This window comes from Chlorocebus sabaeus, chromosome 4, assembly GCF_047675955.1.
Source record: "Chlorocebus sabaeus isolate Y175 chromosome 4, mChlSab1.0.hap1, whole genome shotgun sequence".
Classification (NCBI taxonomy): Eukaryota; Metazoa; Chordata; class Mammalia; order Primates; family Cercopithecidae; genus Chlorocebus; species Chlorocebus sabaeus.
The window spans coordinates 22,089,882-22,113,537 of NC_132907.1; the positions used below are offsets into that span (position 1 = coordinate 22,089,882).

General features: G+C 39.5%; 2 protein-coding genes and 1 non-coding gene across 13 annotated transcripts in view; 1 reads left to right on the top strand and 2 right to left on the bottom strand.

The window, feature by feature from the left end:
• Nucleotides 1-9,087, top strand: part of FAM169A (family with sequence similarity 169 member A) — an 84,915-nt gene extending 75,828 nt beyond the window's left edge. For all 11 annotated transcript variants that reach the window (XM_073014680.1, XM_038010486.2, XM_073014681.1 and 8 more), the window contains exons 12-13: nucleotides 7,312-7,515; nucleotides 8,443-9,087. In XM_073014680.1, the coding sequence (XP_072870781.1) occupies nucleotides 7,312-7,515; nucleotides 8,443-8,991 (753 nt within the window). In that variant the 3' untranslated portion in view covers nucleotides 8,992-9,087. The remainder of the gene's footprint in view (nucleotides 1-7,311; nucleotides 7,516-8,442) is intronic.
• Nucleotides 9,088-10,997: 1,910 nt separating this feature from the next.
• Nucleotides 10,998-11,101, bottom strand: LOC119618373 (U6 spliceosomal RNA). The gene has a single exon (XR_005234688.1). It is a non-coding gene; the product is annotated as a U6 spliceosomal RNA (small nuclear RNA).
• Nucleotides 11,102-13,566: 2,465 nt separating this feature from the next.
• NSA2 (NSA2 ribosome biogenesis factor) lies at nucleotides 13,567-23,604 on the bottom strand. Its single transcript, XM_007975285.3, has 6 exons — nucleotides 23,411-23,604; nucleotides 21,358-21,545; nucleotides 21,112-21,262; nucleotides 19,643-19,822; nucleotides 16,352-16,544; nucleotides 13,567-13,767 (listed from the first exon to the last, which is right to left on the bottom strand). The coding sequence occupies exons 1-6, from the start codon at nucleotides 23,411-23,413 to the stop codon at nucleotides 13,700-13,702; spliced, it is 783 nt and encodes a 260-aa protein (XP_007973476.3). The 5' UTR covers nucleotides 23,414-23,604; the 3' UTR covers nucleotides 13,567-13,699.
• Nucleotides 23,605-23,656: the final 52 nt, after the last annotated feature.

Here is a 23,656-nt window from a genome sequence, read left to right on the forward strand (position 1 = left end):
ATGCTGTGTGGAGTACCATGACGGATAAGGCATTCCGTGAGTCCATGGATGGTAGTCTTGGCAGAAGCACTGCATACAGGATAGGCAAACTCATATCCAGAGTAGGTGTCTGTTCCAGTGAGGACAAACCTCTGCTTTTTCCATGATGGAAGAGGTCCAGTATAATCAACCTGCCACCAATTAACTGTCTGATCACCCTGAGGACTGGTGTCATAAGGGTGTCGTAAGGGCTTAGTGTTGGTCTGTGCTGCTGGCAAATTGGGCACTCAGCAGTGGCCGTAGCCAGGTCAGCCTTGGTGAGTAGAAGTCCATGTTGCTGAGCCCATGTGTAACCTCCATCCCTGCCACCATGGTCACTTTGTTCATGGACCCATTGGGCGATGACGGGTGGCTGGGAAAGGAGGCTGAGTAGTGTCCACAGAACAAGTCATCCTATCCACTTGATTATTAAAATCCTCCTCTGCTGAGGTCACCGTTTGGTGAGCACTCACATGGGATACAAATATCTTCAGTTTTTTACCACTCAGAGAGGTCCATCCACATACCTCTTCCCCACATTTCTTTGTCACCAATTTTCCAATCATGCTTCTTTCAAATCCCTGACCATCATCCAAACCATTGGCTACAGCCTATGAATCAGTATATCGTCACACATCTGGCCATTTCTCCTTCCTCGCAAACTGCACAACCAGGTGCACTGCTCGAAGTTCTGCCCACTGGGAAGATTTTCCTTCACCAGTGCCCTTCAGGGATGTTCTAGAAAGGGGCTGTAGTGCTGCAGCTGTCCACTTTTGGGTGGTGCCTGCATATCATGTGGAACCATCTGTGAAACAGGCCCTAGTCTTCTCTTCCTCTGTCAACTGATTATAGGGAACTCCCCATGAGGCCATCGGTGCAGGCTGGGGAAAAGGAGGCAGATTGGCAGGAGTGGAGACCATGGGTGTTTGAGCTACTTCCTCATGTAACTTACTTGTGTCTTCAGGACCTGCTCAAGCCCGATCACATATATATCACTTCAATTTGATGATGGAATGCTGCAGTGCATGACCCACTTTATGATTAGATGGGTCAGAAAGCACCCAGTTCATGATAGGCAGTTCAGGTCGCATGGTGACTTGATGACCCATAGTCAAACATTCAGTTTCTACCAAAGCCCCGTAACAGGCCAAGAACTGTCTCTCAAAAGGAGAGCAGTTATCTGCAGAAGATGGCAGGGCTTTGCTCCAAATTCTTAGAGGCCTCCACTGTGATTCACCTATGGGGGCCTGTCAAAGGCTCCAAACAGTACTTGTCTCTCAAAAGGAGAGTAGTTATCTGCAGAAGATGGCAGGACCTTGCTTCAAAATCCTAGAGGCCTCTTCTGTCATTCACCTATGGGGGCCTGCCAAAGGCTCCTAACAGCATCCCTATCTGCCACTGACACCTCAAGCACCATTGGATCTGCTGGATCATACAGCCCAAGTGGCAGAGCAGCTTGCACAGTAGCCTGGACCTGTTGCAGAGCCTTATCCTGTTCTGGAGCCTACTCAAAACTGGCAGCCTTTCGGGTCACTTGATAAATGAGTTGGAGTAACACAACCAAATGAGGAATTTGTTGCCTCCAAAATCCAAGTAGGCCAACTATGTGTTGTGCCTCTTTCTTGGCTGTAGTAGGGGCCAAATGCAGCATCTTACTCTTTACCTTAGAAGGAATATCTCCACAGGCCCCACACCACTGGACCCCTAGAAATTTTACTGAGGTAGAAGGTCCCTGAATTGTAGTCGGATTTATTTCCCATTCTCTGGCATGCAAATGTCCCACCAGTAAGTCAGTGTGCTTGCTACTTCTTGCTGACTGGATCCCATCAGCATAATGTCATCAATGTTATGGACCAGTGTGATAACTTGTGGAAGCAAAAAGCGATCCAGGGTCTCTTTGAACAAGGTTATGTCACAAATGTGGAGAGTCGATATACCCCTGAGGTGGGACAGTAAAAGTATATTGCTGGCCTTGCCAGTGGAACACAAATTGCTTCTGGTGGGCCTTATGGACAGGAATAGAGAAAAAGGCATTTGGCAAATCAGTGGCTGCATACCAGGTACCAGGAGATGTGTTAATTTGCTCAAGCAATGAAACCACATCTGGTGCAGCAGCTACAACTGGAGTCACCACTTGGTTAAGTTTATGATAATCCACTGTCATTGTCCAAGATCCATCTGTCTTCTGCACAGACCAAATGAGAGAGTTGAACGGGGATGTGGTTGGAATCACCACCCCTGCACTGTCCTTGATGTTGGCACTAATCTCCGCAGTGCCTCCAGGGATGTGATACTGTGTTTGTTTGACTATTTTTCTAGGTAGAGGCAACTCTAATGGTTTCCATTTGGCCTTTCCCACCATAATAGCCCTCACCCCACCAGTCAGGGATCCAATGTGGCGGCTCTGTGAGCTGCTAAGTATGTCTATACCAATTATGCATTCTGGCACTGGGGAAATGACCACAGGATGAGTCCGGGGACCCACTGGACCCACTGTAAGTCACACCTGAGCTAAAACTCCATTAGATTACCTGATCTTCATAAGCCCCTACTTTAACCACAATGACGTTTTGGGTCCCCCGGAATCAACGTCAGCTCAGAGCCAGTGTCCAGTAGTCCTCGAAATGTCTGATCATTTCCCTTTCCCCAGTGCACAGTTACCCTGGTCAAAGGCCAGAAGTCTCCTTGGGGAAGGATGGGAGAAAGATTCACAGCATAAATTGTCAGTATTGTAGTGCAGTCCTTCCTCAGGGGGCTTCATTCAAGGGGTTCTGGGTCTATAAAGTGGCTCAAGTCTGGAAATTGAGGGGCTGTGATTCTCTTTTTTTCTGTAATTCAAATTAGTCTTTTGTCCACTTGACCTGGAAGTTTTCCATTTATATGAATTAAGTAGGAATTCAGTAGGCTTCCTATCAATTCTACTTCTGGGAACACTGATTAATTAGCCAGTGCAAAAGCTCTACACAAGTCAGATTATTCTGATTGCTGCTTTGCCTCTGTGGTCCATTATGGTAGCTCGCCCACCCTGCATTTGATGGTTGAGTGCTCCCACTTGCCCCCTGCCACCTCTGGATCCAATTATTCCCATTGTATTTAAATTTTGTAGTTGAGTGACTGTGGTTCCCACTGTTAGATCTGGCATATAGAGAAGAGCAATCATAGAGCTCTTCAAAGATTCACGTGCTGCCCTCACAAATCTCTTTCACAAAGCATTGGTCAAGGGTATATCTTCTGGACCTTCTCAGCTGGGATGAGTAGGTCTAACGTGACTAATTCACTCCACCATCCCAATCTCCCTAAGCCTTTGGATCCCTTCCTCTACATTAAACCAAGGGAGATCAGGCATTTCTAGTTCGCTCAGAGTGAGCCATCTTTTAATCCATATTTCAGCTAACCAAGCAATCAAGCTATTAGAACCTTTTTAAACTCCCTGAGCAGCAACATTAAATGCAGAGTCCCTGCTTAGTGGGCCCAAATCAATAAATTTAGCCTGATGCAAATCTGTGTTCCTTCCACCATCATCCCACACCCTTAACATCCATTCCCACACCTGTTCTCCAGATTCCTGCCTATATAAATTAGAAAACTCAGTGTTTTTCAAGTGTATCACACCTCCTTGTGGGTTACACTCCGAACTTCACCTCTAGGGGGCCGCTGGGACTTTAGTCCTTATAGGTCTAGAAGCAAACAGGGCTGATTCGCCTCTCCTGAGGTAATGTTACCACTACTGGGGATGGTGAAGCTGTTTCTTCTGGCAAAAAGGCTCATCAGAGTTTATAAGCTCTGTGTCCCCAGCGTCATCAGGGTCCTCCTACATGTCCCCATTCCAAGTTGCAGGTTCCCATTCTTTTCCAATCAGGGCTCTCACTTTAACAGTAAACACCTGGCGAGGCTGTGCATGTGCCTTTCATTGCAGGTCAGCCACTCACAAGATAAGAGGTTGTGTCTGATTTTCCACAATTTCAGCTCTTTGTCTACAGGAGACAAGACTCTCACTCAGGGCTTTTGAAGTATCTGCTTTTGAAACCTGGAGTTAGAATCCCTGAGTTCATCATTGTTTTTCATCACTTTGTCCAGTGAACTTAGGAGCAGCCAACCAACTTCATTGTGTTCCTTGGTTCTCCACATATGGTCAAAGGTATTATGTGTAGAGTCACCAAACTTTTTCCCTCTCAGAAGCGGTGAATCAGGAGTGTCAAATGCATTTATTTTGCATAACTCTAAACAGTTCATGCCAAGGACTATCAGTGTTCGCCGTACTACTAGAAGTAGAGTCCTTAGCATTTTGGGGTCTGATCATATTAAGGAGCCATCTCCCTCCAGAAACCCACCAACAAAAGAACTCCATCCTTAATATTCTGTTCCTCTAGAACCACTCCTGGTACCAAAGTCTGTTAGGGTTCTCTAGAGGGACAGAACTAATAGGATAGGTGTATATATAAAGGGGAGTTTTTAAGGAATGTTAACTCGCACAATCACAAGGTCCCACAATAGGCTGTCTGCAAGCTGAGGAGCAAGGAAGCCAGTCTGAGTCCCGAAGCTGAAGAACCTGGAGTCCTATGTTTGAGGGCAGGAAGCATCTAGCACAGGAGAAAGATGTAGGCTGGGAGGCTAAGCTAGTTTAATCTCTTCATGTTCTTCTGCCTGCTTTTTATTCTGGCCATGCTGGCAGCTGATTAGATGGTGCCCACCTGGACTGAGGGTGGGTTTGCCTCTTCCAGTCCACTGACTCAAATGTTAATTTCTTTTGGTAACACCGCCTTTATAGCCACACCCAGGATCAATACTTTGCATCCTTCAATCCAATCAAGTTGACAGTATTAGCCATCACAATTAGTGATGTTGAGCATTTTTCCATGTTTGTTGGCCATTTGTATATCTTCTTTTGAGAATTGTCTATTCATGTCCTTATCCCACTTTTTGATAGGAAACTATATATATGCATATGTGTGTGTGTGTATTGAGACAGATTCTCACTCTGTCACGCAGGCCGGAGTGCAGTGGTATGATCTCAGCTCACTGCAACCTCCATCTCCTGAGTGTAAGCGATTCTCATGCCATAGCCTCCTGAGTAGCTTGAATTACAGGCATGTGCCACCATGCCGGGCTAATTTTTGTATTTTCAGTAGAGATAGGGTTTTTGCCAATGTTGGCCACTCTGGTCTTGAACTCTGGACCTCAAGTGATCCGCTCCCCTCAGCCTCCCAAAGTGCTGGGATTACAGGCGTAAACCACTGTGCCTGGCTGGAAACTATATTTTTAAATGGCATTTTTATTGTAGAAAATTGAGAAAATGAAAAAAAGCACATATGGGAAGTTAAACCTCAAATTTTTAAAAAACAAGATTTGTATGCATCTAGACGTTTATGGAAATATGTATTTGTGGGGATTTTCTTTCACTTTTTTTTTTTTGTGAGACAGAGTCTCGTTCTGTCGCCCAAGCTGGAATGTAGTGGCACAATCTCAGCTTAACTGCAACCTCTGCCTCCCGGGTTCAAGCAGTTCTCTGCCTCAGCCTCCCCAGTACCTGGGATTACAGGTGCCCGCCATCACACCCAGCTAATTTTTGTATTTTTAGTAGAGATGGGGTTTCACTATCTTGGCCAGGCTGGTCGTGAACTCCTGACCTCATAATCCACCTGCCTTGGCTTCCAAAGTGCTGGGATTACAGGTGTGAGCCACCACGCCTGTCCTTCTTTTCATTTTTAAAAAGTTAAGATTATATTGTACATACCTCATGGAACCTGTTTCATCCAATAAGACATATAGCAGTGCCAGTGACAACTTCCATTTTAATTTTTTTTTTTTAACCTGGGTTGATTATCCTCTCTTCCTGAGGTTCTCTGGTCTCCTGACTTCATAACACTACTGCACTTTGGTTTCTTGGTTTTTTTTCTTTTTTTTTTTGAGACGGAGTCTCGCTCTGTCTCCTCTGGCTGGAGTGCAGTGGCACGATCTCTCTGGCTCACTGCTACCTCTGCGTCCTGGGTTCAAGTTAATCTTCTGCCTCAGCCTCCCGAATAGCTGGGACTATAGGCGAGTGCCGCCACACCCGGCTAATTTTTATATTTTTAGTAGAGATGGAGTTTCACCATATTGGCCACGCTGGTTTGTTGGTTTTTCTATCTCTGAAGTATTATTTTTATGTTTTGACTCTTCTCATACTTGCTTTTTCCCCCTTATTGTGGACACACTGGAAAAAGTCCTTGATTTTCTGAACTTTGGTTCATGTTTTCTTTTTTGAAAATACATCCAATCTCATGACTTCAACTGTTTTATCTATGGGAATGACCAGTAACTCTAGACTTATATCTCTCTCCCACTCTGGTCATTTTTATGAGCTTTATATTACCTTCTGTGTGCACTGTATTCTGTGTATCATCTGGTATAATAAAATAGATATTATTTTATAGATGATTTTTATTTTAGAACAATTTGCTTTCTTACTATAGAAAAATTAAAATCCCTGATTTCTCTTTTGGAAAAATTTCCTTGATATGCTTTTAGGGGTCCTACACAATGCAGTCAAATCTATTTGTGAACACTTGAGTGCATCAGTTTTATAATTTTAATAATGGTAATAAAATTCTCTTTAAGTATTAGAATGTCAGGATTAGAAATACTTGACATTAAATATAAGTTAATCGATAAACATTGGAAGAATTTTAGAAACTGGAGAGTTCATGTTATCAAATAGCATCTCCATACTTTAATGATACGCAAGGAGCAGGACTGTTCAGAAATGACCCTGGCGTTGACTGAGACTGGGACACTCTCCTCCCAGCAAGCAGCAGCACCTAAACTGAACTTCCCATTAGACTGTTAGTGCTTCCTACGTCTGGCACAGTAAACTGTAATTTCCCATAGGCCCCAAAGATTCCAGATGCTGAACAGCTGGTGTTATGTAAAGAACGGGCATCAAGTCTATACTCTGGTGCCTTTTTCCTGAAAAGGTTCTTCCCATGATTGCCCTATAAGAAGGAAGAACAAGAAGCGGGTAGGGTCTTTTCATTGAATCTCCGACCCACACTGTGTATCCACAGAGCATCCTGGTCCTGCCCTATCTTTCCTTAAGAGCAGTGGGAGTATGGGGTACTCAGGATTATTTTATTTTGCTGATACTGCCTTATGAGTTTCCCTCTTCCCCCAATAAGACTGTTCTTTAACCCATGTTCTATAATGTAAACTTGAGTCTTGGTATAGGATAGGTAGGCACCGAGAAGGGACCCGTCATGCATGACAAATAAGTTAGTTTGTAATCATGTCCTTTTTTCCCCTCTCCTCATGGTGTAGGAATCTGAATTAGAGCCTATGAATGGTGAGATAATGGATGATTCTCTTAAGACCTCACTTATAACAGAAGAGGAAGACTCCACTAGTGAAATTTTAGATGAAGAATTAAAATTGCAGCCTTTTAATTCCAGTGAAGATTCTACAAATCTTGTTCCACTGGTGGTAGAATCTTCAAAACTCTCTGAGGCAGATGCACCAGATAAGGTAAGGGGGCGATGAGCTATTTTTTAATAAAGTATACCAATGTTGGTGACATTAGGGGGGAGGGTGCATGGTATACATATTTGCCTCCACCTTAACATGTACAGTGCTTTAGGAAGATTAACTTTTATAGTAGATTTGATATTATAAGAAAATGTAATCAGTAATATTCTATAAATTCAAATAATTATAAACATCTGATATATGGTAACAAAATGAGTTTTATTACTTTTAATACTTTGTACTTAGGAAATGCTTAGAAAAATGGGTAAAACATTATTTACCAAATATTTGAGTACCTATATTGGTTATATAGTCTATGACTAAAATAGTAATTTATATTTGTGTTAATTAGGCAGACAGATTAGGTTAGTGGGGGAAAAAATCCTAGAGTATTTTAAAAGAAATTTAATTTTGTTACTTTTGAATATTAGTTTATGGCTAAAAAACTGTTGTATGGGATTATTTATTAGTGTCTCACCTAAGTAAAAGAATAAAACGTCCATTGCCCTAACTTACCTAATGAAACCATAGTCAAACTTAAGTGTGGTGGCACAGTGAAGTCCCAAGGTATTTTTGGTTCTGGCTCCAGTAACACCAGGAAACTAAAAAAACTGAGTTGATTCATGATTTTGAAGAATCTTGATATGAAGTTTAATGTGTCTTAATTACAAAATAATTATTTCATTATATCCTCAAAGAACTTAGTGTATTAAATTACCATGTGACACAATTTTGAAGAAATTGAGTTGTATTCAGAATATATACATCTTTAGCAGAATAGAAATTCAAAAAAATACATGATTTTGAGTAATGAATACTGAATTGTTTAAATTGTAGTTCAGTGTCATTGCATATTGGAGTCTGAGAAGAATTTATTTTTAGAACTGTATTACAAGTTTATTTATTGACTAGGTTTTTAATTTTCAGACCCCACGTATACCTGACTCAGAAATGTTGATGGATGAAGGCACATCTGATGTAAAGGGGCACACGGAAGAGAAACTGTCCCTACTTCCAAGAAAGAAAGCACACCTTGGGAGTTCAGATAATGTTGCTACTATGTCACATGAAGAACGATCTGATGGTGGTTTTCCAAACTCTGTGATAGCTGAATTTTCTGAAGAACCAGTCTCTGAGAACTTATCTCCCAATACTACTTCCTCATTGGAAGACCAGGGTGAGGAGGGGGTATCTGAGCCCCAGGAAACATCTACTGCTCTTCCTCAGAGTTCTTTGATAGAGGTTGAACTTGAAGATGTGCCATTTTCACAGAATGCAGGACAGAAGAACCAGTCAGAGGAGCAGTCTGAAGCATCTTCTGAGCAACTGGATCAGTTTACACAATCGGCAGAAAAAGCTGTTGATAGCAGCTCAGAGGAAATAGAAGTGGAAGTGCCTGTGGTAGACAGGCGAAATTTAAGAAGAAAGGCCAAAGGGCATAAAGGACCTGCTAAGAAGAAAGCTAAGCTGACCTGAAGGAAGAAGAAAAGTGGATGATAAACCCTCTTCTTTGTAACATAATTGTTTTTAAAATATGGTAATTAATAAACAGCATGGGGCACAGGACAAAAATTTCCAAAATTTCAATTTGAACTTATTTACTATGCAGTTTTTCGCTTCCCTTTAGAACGTAGAATTCACCATTCTTTTTAATTATTCAGGCTATTTTTGGTAAATGCAATTTTTTATTTTTATTAACCATGTTTCAATTTTGGAAACCAGATCATATTATATTTTCTTTATCAGGTGGTACATCTGACCATTATTTCAAAAATATAATTAAAAAACTGAAAGTAGTAGGATTTCCATTACTTACAAGGATCACAGAAATCTTTTATACTAAGGGTTTTAATAGTAAAACTTGGTGAGGGTTCTAGAAGTTTTAAATTTCAAAACTAATCACCAATTTTTTAAAATGTAGGCATGCCTAAACAAAAGTGTCAATAAATTAGAATAAATATAACTTCAAGTAAACGAGAGCACAAAAACAGAAACAAACTTACGATCAAATGTTCATGAAGATATTTTGGTTTTGGCCTCTTAATCCTAGATATAATGCGTTTTTTTCCTTTGACTTCACTATGGAAAGGTACACATAAAATCTGTTTCTGATTCATTCTATCATCTGATGTTAACAGTACTGTCAGGGATTTAACTGTGGCATGTGGGGACTAATTATTTAAAATTTCATTTGAAGTATTAGTTTGCTATAATTTTTTGTCTGCATATGTGCAGATGCCTAGAAGTTTAGACTTCACTTTCACCTTTAATCAGGTAAAAATCACAACTATAATTTAGAGACATAGTTTAATTTGGACTTCTGGTCCTGATCAGACAGATAAATTAAGCTGGAGATTTTACTTTTATCTCAACCCAGTTAACATCTATATTTCAGAAGTGTGAGGCTCCTTCCTAAGGCATCTCCTTAAATCTTGCCACCTCCCTAATTCTACTACAGTCTTATTTCTATTCCCCCACAGCTTTCATCACTTCTCTAACTCATGGAGTGATTCTCCAATCAACAGATCTTCCTGCCTGCTGGCTTATGCCCTTGATGTCCATTTTTGGGTAGGTTTGGAGGTGCACTCCACAATGTTAGACCTATATGGCATGGGTAAAACTGCCTTGGGGAGCTATGGTTACAAGGGCTTCAATCAAATTGGAAGAGGCTTCAGTCATCCTTTGATTTGTACTGTGAGTACTGGTTGCAAGCTGGCCTGTTAAGTGTATATTGTGTTGCCATAGCAAAGGCCTAGGAAAATTTGAAGAAAAAAACCCTGAACTGTTAATTTTTGTAATTTATTTAAAAATGAACAAAATGGTTATTAGAATCCAAAGAAAATCTAAAAACAATTCTACTCTTTGGAAATATTATGTGTACTCCAGTTTGCACTTAAGTTGGAGAATGTTTTGAGACCATTTAGATTGTTTTAAAAATAGCTTGATCTTGATCCTTACGCAAAAGAAACATTACGATTTGTATCATTATTTGAGATAGCTAAGGATTGATGTTGAAAGTTTATTCAGTCTATAGTAAGCTGATGTCATGTCAATAAATTTTGTTTGGGGATGTTGGTATTTTCGATCTAATTAGTTAAAATCTTTTAGCAGACAAAATAGTAAACCCTCTTATTTGTGTTAGATTTTGAACACCTGTATTATCCTATATTTTCTTTAATTATTAGTCAGAGGTAAGCCAGATTATTTCATACTAAATGAAAATTAAAGTGCTTTGGCCATTTATTTTCTCAACAAATCTAATACTAAGTTAAAAAAAAAGTATGACTACTATTAGTTAATCTACCATTTATGCTGTTTTATACATTTTATGAGACACTTCTGTCAACATCACAAAGGGAAATACTCTGTTAAGATTCAGTAAATGCTTAACCTTTACATTTTTCATTTCTTAGATTTGAAACCAACACTTTTAGATATTTTATTTTTACTTGGGGTTGTTTAAACTTTCTTTTTAAATTATTTTAAACATGGAACGCTTCATGAATTTGTGTGTCATCCTTGCACAGGGGCCATGCTAATTTTCCCTGTATTCCAATTTTAGTATATGTGCTGCTGAAGTGAGCACTAAAAGACTTTCTTTAGGCAAGTGTAGTTTTTTAAAGATTGAGCTCACTGGCTCAACTCTTGATGTGTGAATATAGTTGAGTTTACAAAAAATGTTTAATCATATATGACCACTGGGGGCTAACAGTATAAACTTATTCTTGTTAAACTTGTTTGGGTTAAATAGTAAGTGAATTCTAAGCAATTTCTAAGGTTTTTGTTTAGCACACAAGAACACTTCTGTTACAGATGATCTCTGACAGAAAATGTTATTTTGGGATTTATAGATTATAAAAGGAAAAATTAGATCACTTGGAAAAACCTAACTCATGTTCAGTAACTTGAGTATAGAATTTATACCACAGTTTATCTTCAATAAGGAACCTACATGAACTTAATCAGTTATCTGTAGTTTTTGCAAGGCATTAGAAAAAATTTCACAATTACAGGGGACTGAAAATGTGATTTCAACCAGCTAGTCTAGTTGTTGAATGTCCAGTCACATTACACATAGTCCTTTGTGAACTTGTTTGTGAAGGAAGTTCACTTTTTGTGTACATACGTGTATATTTCCTTGTGTAATATAAAGCAGATGGTTATTAGCAGTATTTTAGTTCTTTCAAGTTATAAATTATTCAATTGCTAGACATCACAGAAATTAGTATATTTAAGAATTTATTATAAAGCTCCTCTACAACTTTTAAAGGTGAGAGGGTCTATTATGATTTTTTATAAAATCAAACAGCATGATTTAGAACGTCGGTCTTCTACTTAAAATGTGTCTATATTCATGGTATTTCCATTCAGTGTAGATGGTAAGGAAAACATCTAGTCATTAAAGATTTACTTTTAGCAGACTCCAGAACACTACTTACAATGGGGTTTCAGTGACTAGAAATCTTGAAGGTTTATGATTGCATCAAATTGAGCCTGTACTAATATCTAAATATCTGCTCTTATGTTCTGCTTTATCCCTTGGGATTACCTTCTAAGGTTTGGTCACACCAGCAAACTGAAACAGATCTTAATGTAAATAAAGAATTTATACTAGTATTACTCATCTGTGTTACAGTATTTTGGAAAACGTTTCAGGTGTCATCTAGTCTTTCATGGGTGTGTTTAGTTACAAGTATTATGCTTATGTTTTCATACTTAATATCAAGCTTTCTTTGTACCTTACAAGATAGTAATTTTGGTTCTAAAAAAACAAGCAAACTTCATTTTTGTAGTATCCAGAAATTACCTGGAGTCAATATTTTTATTCGCCTTGTAGAACTTGTGATCCACACATCACCCATTTATATTAGTGGCAAAATTATCTGCTAAAATCTAACTGTAAGAAAGGCTTACCTTCTGTCATCAAGTGATTGTATCATCCTGGATTGCCATTTCCAAGGAACTAGCCTTTCTTTTCCTAAGTGTCTGTGTTCTAAAACTTCTAGTATATTTATAGAACTTAGAAAAAATGTTACATTATTCAGAGTAGCAAGTCTTACTGGAATACTTATATTTGTTTTCTTTTTTTTTTTTTTAGTTTAAAAGTAGTAATTAAACCTATATTTTGTGATTGTTTCCTGGTCTGTGTTTTGAAATTCTTTTCCTTCTGTTTTCCTCATGAAGATGTTTCAGATACTGAACTTGTTTAGACATTGAATGACTTTGTTAAAGGCACAATTAATCACATTGGTTGTACTCTGAAGACAGACTTCTTAAAAAAAAAATAAACAATTTAAAACAATGTGGTGATTATAGATTAATGTAATATACTGCCACCCTTAAAGCCACAACATATAACAGATCACAAAAGTGCTTTCACCAAGTTACAACCCTAAAACCTTACCTTCTTACATCATCTAAGTAACTGCAAATAAATTTCTCCTCAGGGAATCAGTGCAGTCTTCTTTTTCCTTTTAAAACTTAGCTGGAGTTACTTAAACTAATTCTTAATACCATTCTGAAAGTATAAATATACTGTTTAGAATACAGAAAATGCTAAGAAGGTACAAATACTTTAGTGTATTTTTTTCATTTTCATGATTCAAGTAGAAAATAGTGCCAAGTACGTATTATTACATATGGTAAATGAAATGAAAATGTTTAGAATGTAATTCACTAGACCTTTTGCTGTACTGGATTTCACAGGTGAAAAGATTTCTCTAAGAGTTTTGAACTTTTAGTGTCTTCTCACATACTTTTAGTGTAAACACTGTAAACTTAGCATCTGTATTAATGCTACCTTTTTTAGGATTAATGATTGAGGTAGAAGATACTTCAGTTAAATTCTCAGACACATAATTGTGTATTAACCTTTCTGAAAGGCATTTTCAACGAACACTGTGGTGTTTTCAGGAAATTACCGAATACCCATGCACAAATGCAGATATTGATGAGGTAGGGTATTTGTATATTTGCTTTTTTCCAATCATTCAGTTTTATGAACATGGGGTCTAGGCAGATTTCAAAATAAAGACCATTTATAAAACAGGACCATTTTAATGTTTACAATTTAATCTCTTCATTGCAGACAGGTATGGCTGTTTGGTAGTATTCAGAAATATCACAGTAATGGCAGTTTTCTCAATTGGTGTGTAGTCCTCGATAATTATATATGAAATTGCTGTCAAACCAGTAAGACTGCATTTATACATCCATCATTTTCAGGATTGTTGGTAACCTGGGCATATTTTCCTAAAGAAAACAAAACCAAAAAAGGGAAAAGGGAGGGTTGTTACCTAATAAAAATTAATTTTAAAGAATATAACTTTTGCCCTTTTTTTTTTTTTCCCCATCTTAATACAGGGTTTCACTCTTATTCCCCAGGTTGCAGTGCGGTGGTGTGATCTCGGCTCACTGCAACCTTTGCCTCCTGGGCTCAAGTGATTCTCCTGACTCAGCCTTCTGAGTAGCTGGGACCACAGGCACATGCTACTGCCTGGCTAACGTTTTTGTTTTTGTATTTTGTAGAGATGGAGTTTTGCCATGTTGCCCAGGCTGGTCGTGAACTCCTGAGCTCAAATGATCTGCCTGCCTTGGCCTCCCAAAGTGCTGTGATTATAGGCATGAGCCACTGTGCCCAACCATGCCTAAAATATTACTGATTACCACTTTTAATAAGTAAGAAATGAACCGTAAAGGATAAATGAGATTTTACAAAATTCAATCATTTAAGAACAAACTTGAGTTCTGAATACAATTTTCATATAAATAGTGTTTTTGCAAATAATGGTCAGCTCCATGTTATTAGTACATTGCATTAACAGGCTTTTGTGGATTGACCTGAGCATTGTCACTTTTTCACATAATTATTCCTGCAAATTGTATTAAGTTTTAAATGAGTTTCAAGTCAAGGTAACAACGTATCTTAAAACTGAGGTCAGCTGACATGAAGTATAAGCCAATCACACTGAAGAAGTTGTAGTGTGTATTCTTCCCTTTCAAAGTTGTTGGATCTGGTAGTTGGATCTGGTACTAAAGGTAGAAAACTAAGCAAATGAGGGCGTTTAAAATTAGTGCATGACACGTTTCTGTTTTATTACTGATCTATTGTGATTACACGTTTGTTGTATGCCTCCCTTCCTCTGCTCATGGTTAATTTATTCTATTTTTTTACAATTTTTTTTTTTAGTTATAACTTCGAAGGCATCTGCTTCCCTTGTAATAAACAACTTTTATTAAAAAGGATCAAAATATCTTAATTTTACTTATTTTTGAGATGGAGGCTTGCTCTGTCTCCCAGGCCGGAGTGCAGTGGCATGGTCTCAGCTCACTGCAAGCTCCAGGTTCAAGTGATTCTCCCGCCTCAGCCTCCTGAGTAGCCGGGATTACAGACACTCACAACCATGCCTGGCTAATTCTTTTGTATTTTTAGTAGAGACGGGGTTTTGTCATGTTGACCAGGCTGGTCTCCAACTCCAGTCTCAAGTGAACTGCCTGCCTTGGACTCCCCAAGTGCTGGGATTACAGGTGTCAGCCACTGTGCCCGGATAGCAAGGGGGCTTTTTAAAGCCTGGAAGCTTCTACATGATTTCTGGGAGGTCAGGAGAATCCCATTAACAGAATGAACTAAACTGTTTTAAATCAGTTTCAATTATTATTATTATTACTTTTTGAGACAGAGTCTTGCTCTGTCATCCAGGCTGGGGTGCAATGGCACGACTGCAGCTCAGATGCAACCTCGGCCTCCCAGGTTCAAGCAATTCTCCTGCCTCAGCCACCCAAGCAGCTGGGATTACAGGCGTGGGCCACCACACCTGGCTAATTTTTGTATTTTTAGTAGAGATGGGGTTTCACCATGTTGGCCAGGCTGGTCTTGAACTCCTAGCCGCAGATGATCTGTCTGCCTCAGCCTCCCAAAGTGCTGGGATTACAGGCTGAACCACCACTCCTAGCAGTTTCAATTAGTTATCAGTTTACCTGCGTGGGACAGATAGTTCTATTTCTTTAAATTTAATAGGTATTTTCTCTTAATGTTAGCATGTAAATATAAGAAGTATTTACATAATATTTGTAAACTTATAGCAAAAGAAATTTTTTCTTACAGAAAACATCTTAAGTCATTGGCTAATACTTCATGTCAGCTGACCTTGCTTTTAAAATATGTTTGATATATGCCTCCCTTCCTCTGCTCATGGTTAATTCATTCTATTTTCTTAAAATATTTCTTAGTTATAACTTTGCATCTGCTTCCCTTATAATAATTTTTATTAAAAAGGTTAAAAAATTTTTTTTTTTTGAGATGGAGTCTTGCTCTATTTCCCAGTCTGGAGTGCAGTGGCACAATCTCAGCTCATTGCAAACTCCGCCTCCTGAGTTCAAGTGATTCTCCTGCCTCAGCCTCCCAATGGCGGAGATTACAGGTGCTCGCCATCACACCCGGCCAATTTTTTTGTATTTTTAGTAGAGACGGGTTTTGCCACGTTGTCCAGGCTGGTTTCAAACTCCTGACCTTAGGTGATCCACCCCCTTCAGCCTCCCAAAGTGCTGGGATTACAGGCGTGAGCTGTTGCGCCTGGCCAAAAAGGATCAAAATAAATCTAACAGAATGTATTACACCTTATGTAACTAAAACCAGAAAGCTAAATTTTAAAACAATTGTATTTACTACTTTTTCTATAAAGTATTTTTTACTAAAGATTTACATCTGATTTACATTGTTTTAACTTAGCTCTACTGCATTAAGAAATTTTGCTGTGTATTTTAATACATCAACTTGAAGAGTATTTCTATTAGTACTGCAGAGCAGCAACAGCCCTATATTAAAAAATGCACTTACCCCAAATAACTTTGCCTCCTTGCGTCACAAGGCCCAATTCGCTCACATTTACCTCAATGACAGTACCTTTGGTAATAACACCCAAAGTTGTATACAGTGGGGATGAGGGATTCTTCTTTACGCCAAGTATCGGTAGGCAAAAGGTGGCTTTCAGTTCAGGATGTGTTACATGGGCTTTCTTGAAACGCAACCCCTAGTAAGTCAAACACAACATAAGAATGTTCACGTCCAAAATGTTAACAGTGATGAGTAGTGCTGTTTTTGCTTATCTTTTTCAACCATCTCCAAAAAACTATGGTTGCATAATGTCATCTTATAGCAGCTAACAAAATATGTTCTACAGAGTAAAAACCTGATGGTTACAGTATAAATACGTGGGGCAAACACCCACACATATACTTAAGAATTTTTTTTTTTTTTTTTTTTTGAGACAGGGTCTTGCCCAGTTGCCCAGGCCAGAGTGCAGTGGCATGACTTGGCTCGCTGCATCCTGGGCTTCTTGGGCTCAAGACATCCTCCCACCTCAGGCTCCTGAGTAGCTGGGACTAGAGGCACGCACCACTATGCCTAGCTAATTTTTGTGGTTTTTTTTTGTAGAGATGGGGTTTCGCCATGTTGCCTGCTGGTCTTGAACTCCTGGGCTCTCAACCTATCCACCCACCTCAGCCTCCCGAAGTGCTGGGATTCCAGGCCACCATAGCTAGCCTCCAAAAAGTTTTTTTTTTTTGCCCTGAAACAGCTACCTAGCAACATCCTCAGATTTTTACTGTCTAGTCATCGACAGTTAGACTTAATAAGGACTTGATATATACCAGGCCACTATGCTAGCTCACAACTGGCTCACTTAAACACAATAACCTCACAACAAACACATCCCTCTCTCTCCTGTTTCTGAATGATGTAACAAGGATCAGCAGGTTAAATGACTTGTTTCCAGATTAAATGGTGAGTGGTAAACAGAATCAAACCTAAATATCGTGATTCCAAGTCTTTATATACCTCAGCTACCTTCCATGATGAAAAAAGGAGTGGATTGTTAGCTTTCTTTAGGTTGATAGTAATATGAGACTGGAGAAGGCCCAGAGAGGTCTTTGTTACAGAAACTGGTTATGGAATCACCCAGTCACCTAATAGGGTCTTTTAGGGTGTAGTACTTCAAACATCACAACATTTTGCAGTCTTGATTTCTGCGTGTATGGGGATGGGGAGAAAACAACACTAAATCAGTTTCTTAGTATTCATTAATTTCTTAGATTCATTAATGAAGCTCTTAATAAACTGACACCATTCAGGATGCCATCTGATTAATTCACAATGACAAATCTGTGAAACTACAGAAAACCTAGAGTAGCCTGACTTGTATATTCTCTCCCTGTAGAACTGGTAAGGCTACCAAAATATATTCAGAATATGAATATGAAACCAAAACAAGTCGATTCCATGATATGATCCAGAGGTGGGCAAACACTTTGTGTAAAGAACCCAAAAGGTAAACATTTTAGGCTTTGCCAGGCCATATGGCCTCTGTTACAACTGTTCAATTCTGGGCGTGGGGGTTATGCAATATGTAAATGAACAGGCATGGCTGTGTTCCATTAAAACTTTATTTACAGAAACAGGCTGTTTGCCAATATTTTAATCTATTAAAAATTACTCAGGTTGGCCGGGTGCGGTGGCTCATGCCTGTAATCCCAGCACTTTGGGAGGCTGAGGCGGGCAGATCACAGAGATAGAGACCATCTTGGCTAACATAGTGAAACCCCATCTCTACTAAAAATACAAAAAAATTAGCCAGGCATGGTGGCGGGCGCCTGTAGTCAGTCCCAGCTACTGCAGAGGCAGGAGAATGGCGAGAACCCGGGAGGCGGAGCTCGCAGTGAGCTGAGATCTCGCCACTGCACTCCAGCCTGGGCGACAGAGGGAGACTCCGTCTCAAAAACAACAACAAAAAAATAGGTTGAACACTAGGATTTGGGCATGTTGCAACTTTCTTCTCTCTGATACTTCGTTTTTTTGAGGCTGTGTATCTAACTGGGAGAATAGTTCAGTCTCTTTGAAGGGATTTTGCAAAAATACATCTTCAATTATGTTTCTCCCCAGGGGTGGGGAAGTTTGGGGTCATATTACTATTGCTGCCTTCAACAGAAATTAAGCTATATTAAATTATCTTCCTTTTTTCAAAGATTTTCTTTTCTTTTTTTTTTTTTTGAGTCTTGCTCTGTCCCCCAGGCTGGAGTGCAGTGGTGTGATCTCTGCTCACTGCAAGCTCTGCCTCCCAGGTTCATGCCATTCTCCTGCCTCAGCCTCCCAGGTAGCTGGGACTACAGGCGCCCACCACCATGCCCGGCTAATTTTTTTGTATTTTTTTTTCATTAGAGAAGGGATTTCAGTGTTAGCCAGGATGGTCTTGATCTCCTGACCTCGTGATCTGCCTGCCTCAGCTTCCCAAAGTGCTGGGATTACAGGCGTGAACCACCGCGCCTGGCTTTTCAATGATTTTCAAGAGCATTTGGATACTTTCCTTACCAAACTGAAACTGACTCTTACAAAACAGTGCTAGTCAAGTTTTCGAACTGTTGTCAAAGACAAGAAGTGTTTTGAGACCTAGACAATATCAGGCATATAGCAGATCACTAGTTGAATGAGAAAAATATGAAGAAAATGAAGATTCTAATATGTCATGTTTAAAAGTCAGAATTTACTGACAATGTCTTATGACACTTTTTTCAAATCTCTTATGAAGCTGAATATATATACACACACACACATATATATATATATATATATATATATATTTTTTTTTTTTTTTTTTTTTTGAGACGGATTTTTGCTCTTCTTGCCCAGGCTGGAGTGCAATGGTGTGATCTCGGCTCACTGCAACCTCTGCCTCCCAGGTTCAAGTGATTCTCCTGCCTCAGCCTCCCTAGTAGCTGGGATTACAGGCACCCGCCACCACACCCAAATTACTTTTTGTATTTTTTAGTAGAGATACGGTTTCACTATGTTGGCCAGGCGGGTCTTGAACTCCTAACTTCAGGTGATTCACCCACCTCAGCCTCCCAAAGTGCTGGGATTCCAGGTGTGAGCCACTGTACCCGGCTAAAGATTCTTAACTAGTGGAAAAAGTACTAAATAACTTCTATCACTAACTTAAAATAACAAAAATAGCATAAAAATATCCTCCAATCTGTTCCACATCAATTTAAAGAATTTCAGGAAATTATAACGTTCTTTATCCGATCTAACAAAGTGAACTAATATTTCAGTCATTACACTCTTCCAAGGACTTACCACTGGCCTGATAAATCTTTCATATTTAGGTGGTTTTCTTGTAAAGCCATCTCCAACAAAGCACACTTTAGTAACCATCCTCTTCCATGCTTTCTTCTTTCTCTTTCCTGTTCGAATAACTTTTAATACTTCTGTTTCTCCCTGGGCACGTACTTTAGGCAGAGGGACTTCCCATTTTCCCTAAAAATATGCCACAGTTAAAAGTTTACATTGTTATTAAAGGGCAATGAGAATAAGTCAAGTATGTTTTAGTTGTACAAAGCAGTAGATCTATTTTTTTTTTTGCTTAACCATCATTGGCTCAACTGTTATTCTAGAGTTCTGTATTGTCTCCTCATAAGCTGCAAATTAAACAGAACAAGTTTATATATCATGGGTACGTTAAATAAATGGTTGACTTAAGCTAAAAATCTTATTACTGTGTTATGGGTGAGAAAATACCACCTGTAATGTGGTGGTAATTTTTTTTTTTTTTTAGTTTAGTTTTTTTTTATTTTTTGAGACAGAGTCTCGCTCTGTTGCTCAGGCTGGAGTGCAGTGGTGCAATCTTGGCTCACTGCAACCTCTGCCTCCTGGGTACGAGCAATTCTCCTGTCTTACCCTCCTGAGTAGCTGGGACTACAGATACACACCACCACACCCAGCTAATTTTTGTATTTTTAGTAGAGGTGGGGTTTCACCATATGGTCAGGCTGGTCTTGAACTCCTGACCTCAGGTGATCCACCTGCCTCGGCTTCCCAAAGTGCTGGGATTACAGGCGTGAGCCACTGTGCCCAGTCGATGGTGACTTCTATAAGCAGTGTATGTGTTTACTAATGTTTAATAGCATAACATTGGACGAGTGTTTCCACCTCTTAATATGTCTCTGTATTTCTTCCTGAAATGGATTTGTAGATTACATTAATAGTAAGACAAAGTCCTCACCAGATGTTTTATGCCTCCCTTGAGTGCAAATTCTATGAAAAAAACTGAAGTAGTGTAAGGCAGTAGAAATAATTCTTTAAATATAGATACAGCATATTCTTTTATCTGGATTTCTGCTAATCTATTCACAGGTGTTTTAAAAAGCCACATTTTTTGTGATAACTCAGGGAGTTTTCCACCATTCTGCTTTTGAACCAATTTTGGCACTACAGGACAGCGCAAATAAGAAGCATTTGTATTTTTTTTTATGACTGCATAGCACTGTGGGTTTTCAAACAGGAAGACAAATATTGAATTTGAAATTCACTCCTTATCAGCTTTTTAATTTCATATGGCATTCTAATAATTTTTTTAAAACTTAAATTTTAGAACCTTATGATGGGAAAGCAAGTTTTTTTATTACTAAATTTACAAAGACTTCAACATCTAAATAATGGGAATAGCTGTACTTCATGTTTGAAATTAAACCAAGAAACAAGAACCTCAAATTTGAATTTAAGTAATTCTCCTAAACAAAACAAAGACTTCAATTGTTATCGCTTACCGCCTTCTCTTTTCGTTTCTGTTTAATCATATTGGAAAGTACTTTAGCTCGAGATTGTCCCTCTCTGTCCAGCAGATAAGCAGGTACTGCTCCCTGTGGAGTCTTTTCATCATTCTTTTGTTTGGTGTTTCTCTTTTCATGCATCTTGATACTACCAAGAAGGAAAAAAGATTCAAAATTACCTGTTTTAATAATGATGACTCAAAAGATGTTAACTTGTTATGACAAATAAATGAGACCACTTACGTCTTTTTCATTTGTATTTTTTCAGCATGGCGCTGTTTATGGTAAAGCTTAGCCTTCAGACCAATCATTTTCTTTGCCTTCTTTGAACGTTCATGAGCCTCTCGACTTTCCTTCTTTCTCTTTTTCTCATGGTAATCCAAACGGTATCCATAGCGTTTACGGTGTAATTCAATATATTCGTTCTGTGGCTATAATGATGCAAGAAATGTTATTTTAGTTTTTAAAAGTACTGACAATTATTCTAAAATGCTTGCTTTTACACAGCATAAAGACCCTGTTTCATCCAAATGTTCACTTACTTGAATGATTATTGCACCATTAAGTCTATTCACATGATGTAAGTTAAATTTTGATCTTGAATGGTATGAGGCATCAGGGCTTACATTTCTAATAATCTCAGTAGGGAATGTTCCAAAATCTACTGGACCACAAAAAGGATGAACTGATTACAGTATCTTTTTTCCTTGATATAATTTGCTTTTTAAATAACATCTTCATTTCACATTAAAAAAATTTAAGTTAGTTTTATTGAAGCATAATTTACACACAGTAAAACGTGTTCTTTTTAGGCATACAGTTCTACGTTTTTTTTTTTTCCCCTTTTCTTTTTTGAGACAGAGTCTCGCTCTGTCACCCAGGCTGGAGTACAGTGGTGTGATCTCTGCTCACTGCAAGCCCCGCCTCTCGGGTTCAAGCCATTCTCCAGCCTCAGCCTCCGGAGCAGCTGGGACTACAGGCGCGCCCGCCACCGCGCCAGGCTAATTTTTTTGTATTTTTAGTGGAGATGGGGTTTCACAGTGGTCTCGATCTCCTGACCTCGTAATCCGCCCGCCTCAGCCTCCCAAAGTGCTGGGATTACAGGCGTGAGCCACCGCGCAGTTCTATGTTTTTACTAATTACACAGTTCTGTAACCACCACAATCAAAATAGAGAATTTCCATTTCCCCCTAAAATTCCCTATGTCACTTTGAAGTCAATCCTCTTTTCCAACCCTCAATTTGATACCTATCCCTAGTTTTGCCTTTCCCAGAAAGAAACAGGGATCAACAGTAGTACATAGCCTTTTGAATCTGGTTTGGGATTCACCCAATTTGTTGCAGGTATAGGTACTTCAATTCTGTTTATTGTTGAGTAGTATGCTATTGTATGGATATACCACTGTTTACCCACTGACCAGCTGATAGGTATCTGGGTTGTTCCCAGTTTTGGGTGATTACGAATAAATCTGCAATAAACTGCATGCAAGTCTTCATGTGGACATGTGTTTACTGCCAGATCGTCTTCCAAAGTGCATTATTTTTCATTTCACCAGCAATGTATGGGATGCTTTTTGCATTTTAGACACGTTTTATTTTAAACACGAGGCCAGGCGTGTCTATTCGTATTTTAAGGCTGCAAAAATAAAAATGATACAAAGCCAAGTCCAGCACAGAGAACAGTGTTAAGTAACAAATAGCAAGGCGTGCTGCTACCAACTGCTATCATATAAACTTTGCAGCAATCACATGAAGGGTATATGGAATGCCACTTCGCAAAGAAACCCAAGATGATAAGAGACGTAACAGAAAGAGCAAGGATCTGGCAGTTAGATCTGGGCCGTTAAGTCCGGCTTCGCAATTCATTAGCTGTCTGGTCTTCGGCAAGGACCCCTTCATTTTGACGCCTTCAGTTTCCTTAACAGTAAAATGAAAGGGGTGGGATTAACATCTAAGATTGTACAAGGCACAACCATATTCCCATTAGGCTTTGGTGCTGATAACCACGCTTGTGGTGAAATCAGTAATTTTTAGGACTCTTAGCGGTGGAGCAAAAAGAAAAAAAAAAAAAGTAAAATCTTGCTCCAAAGCTTGTGTTCTGGCAAATACCCTCTGTGTCTCGAATGTGAAGTTGTTTTCACTCCTCAGAGCGCACCCCACGGAGTCCACCATCCTTTTCCCTTAGCAGTTTTCATTTCCGCCTACCACCGCTCACCCCCTGCCCCAGCGCCCCAGAGCCCTCAGGTCCCACTAACTCAAACGCTGTATGTCGCGGGCGTCCGACGCATCCTCCTTACCATGGTGACGGCCGCAGGGCCGCCAGGAGCAGCCCCTGGGGTGCGAAAACGCTCTCAATTTTCGGGGCTCAAAGACCCACAAGCCCACGCCACGCAGGCCGGGACAGGAAAGGGTCGCCCTTTAAAACGGCCGAGTGAAGAGCAAGAACCACGCAGAGGTTCCGAGCCTCCGTTTTCCGCTTTTAGGCTAAGAGGACGGAAGTTGCTGGCAGGCGGCATTTGGCCGGTACACCGCCGGAAGTGTGG

Coding starts and splice junctions, on each gene's coding strand:
- NSA2 (XM_007975285.3), bottom strand. Junction 19,823..21,111: donor AGAAACGAAAAGAGAAGGCG/GTAAGCGATAAC, acceptor GCATATTTTTAG/GGAAAATGGGAAGTCCCTCT. Junction 16,545..19,642: donor AAAGATTTATCAGGCCAGTG/GTAAGTCCTTGG, acceptor TTGACTTACTAG/GGGTTGCGTTTCAAGAAAGC.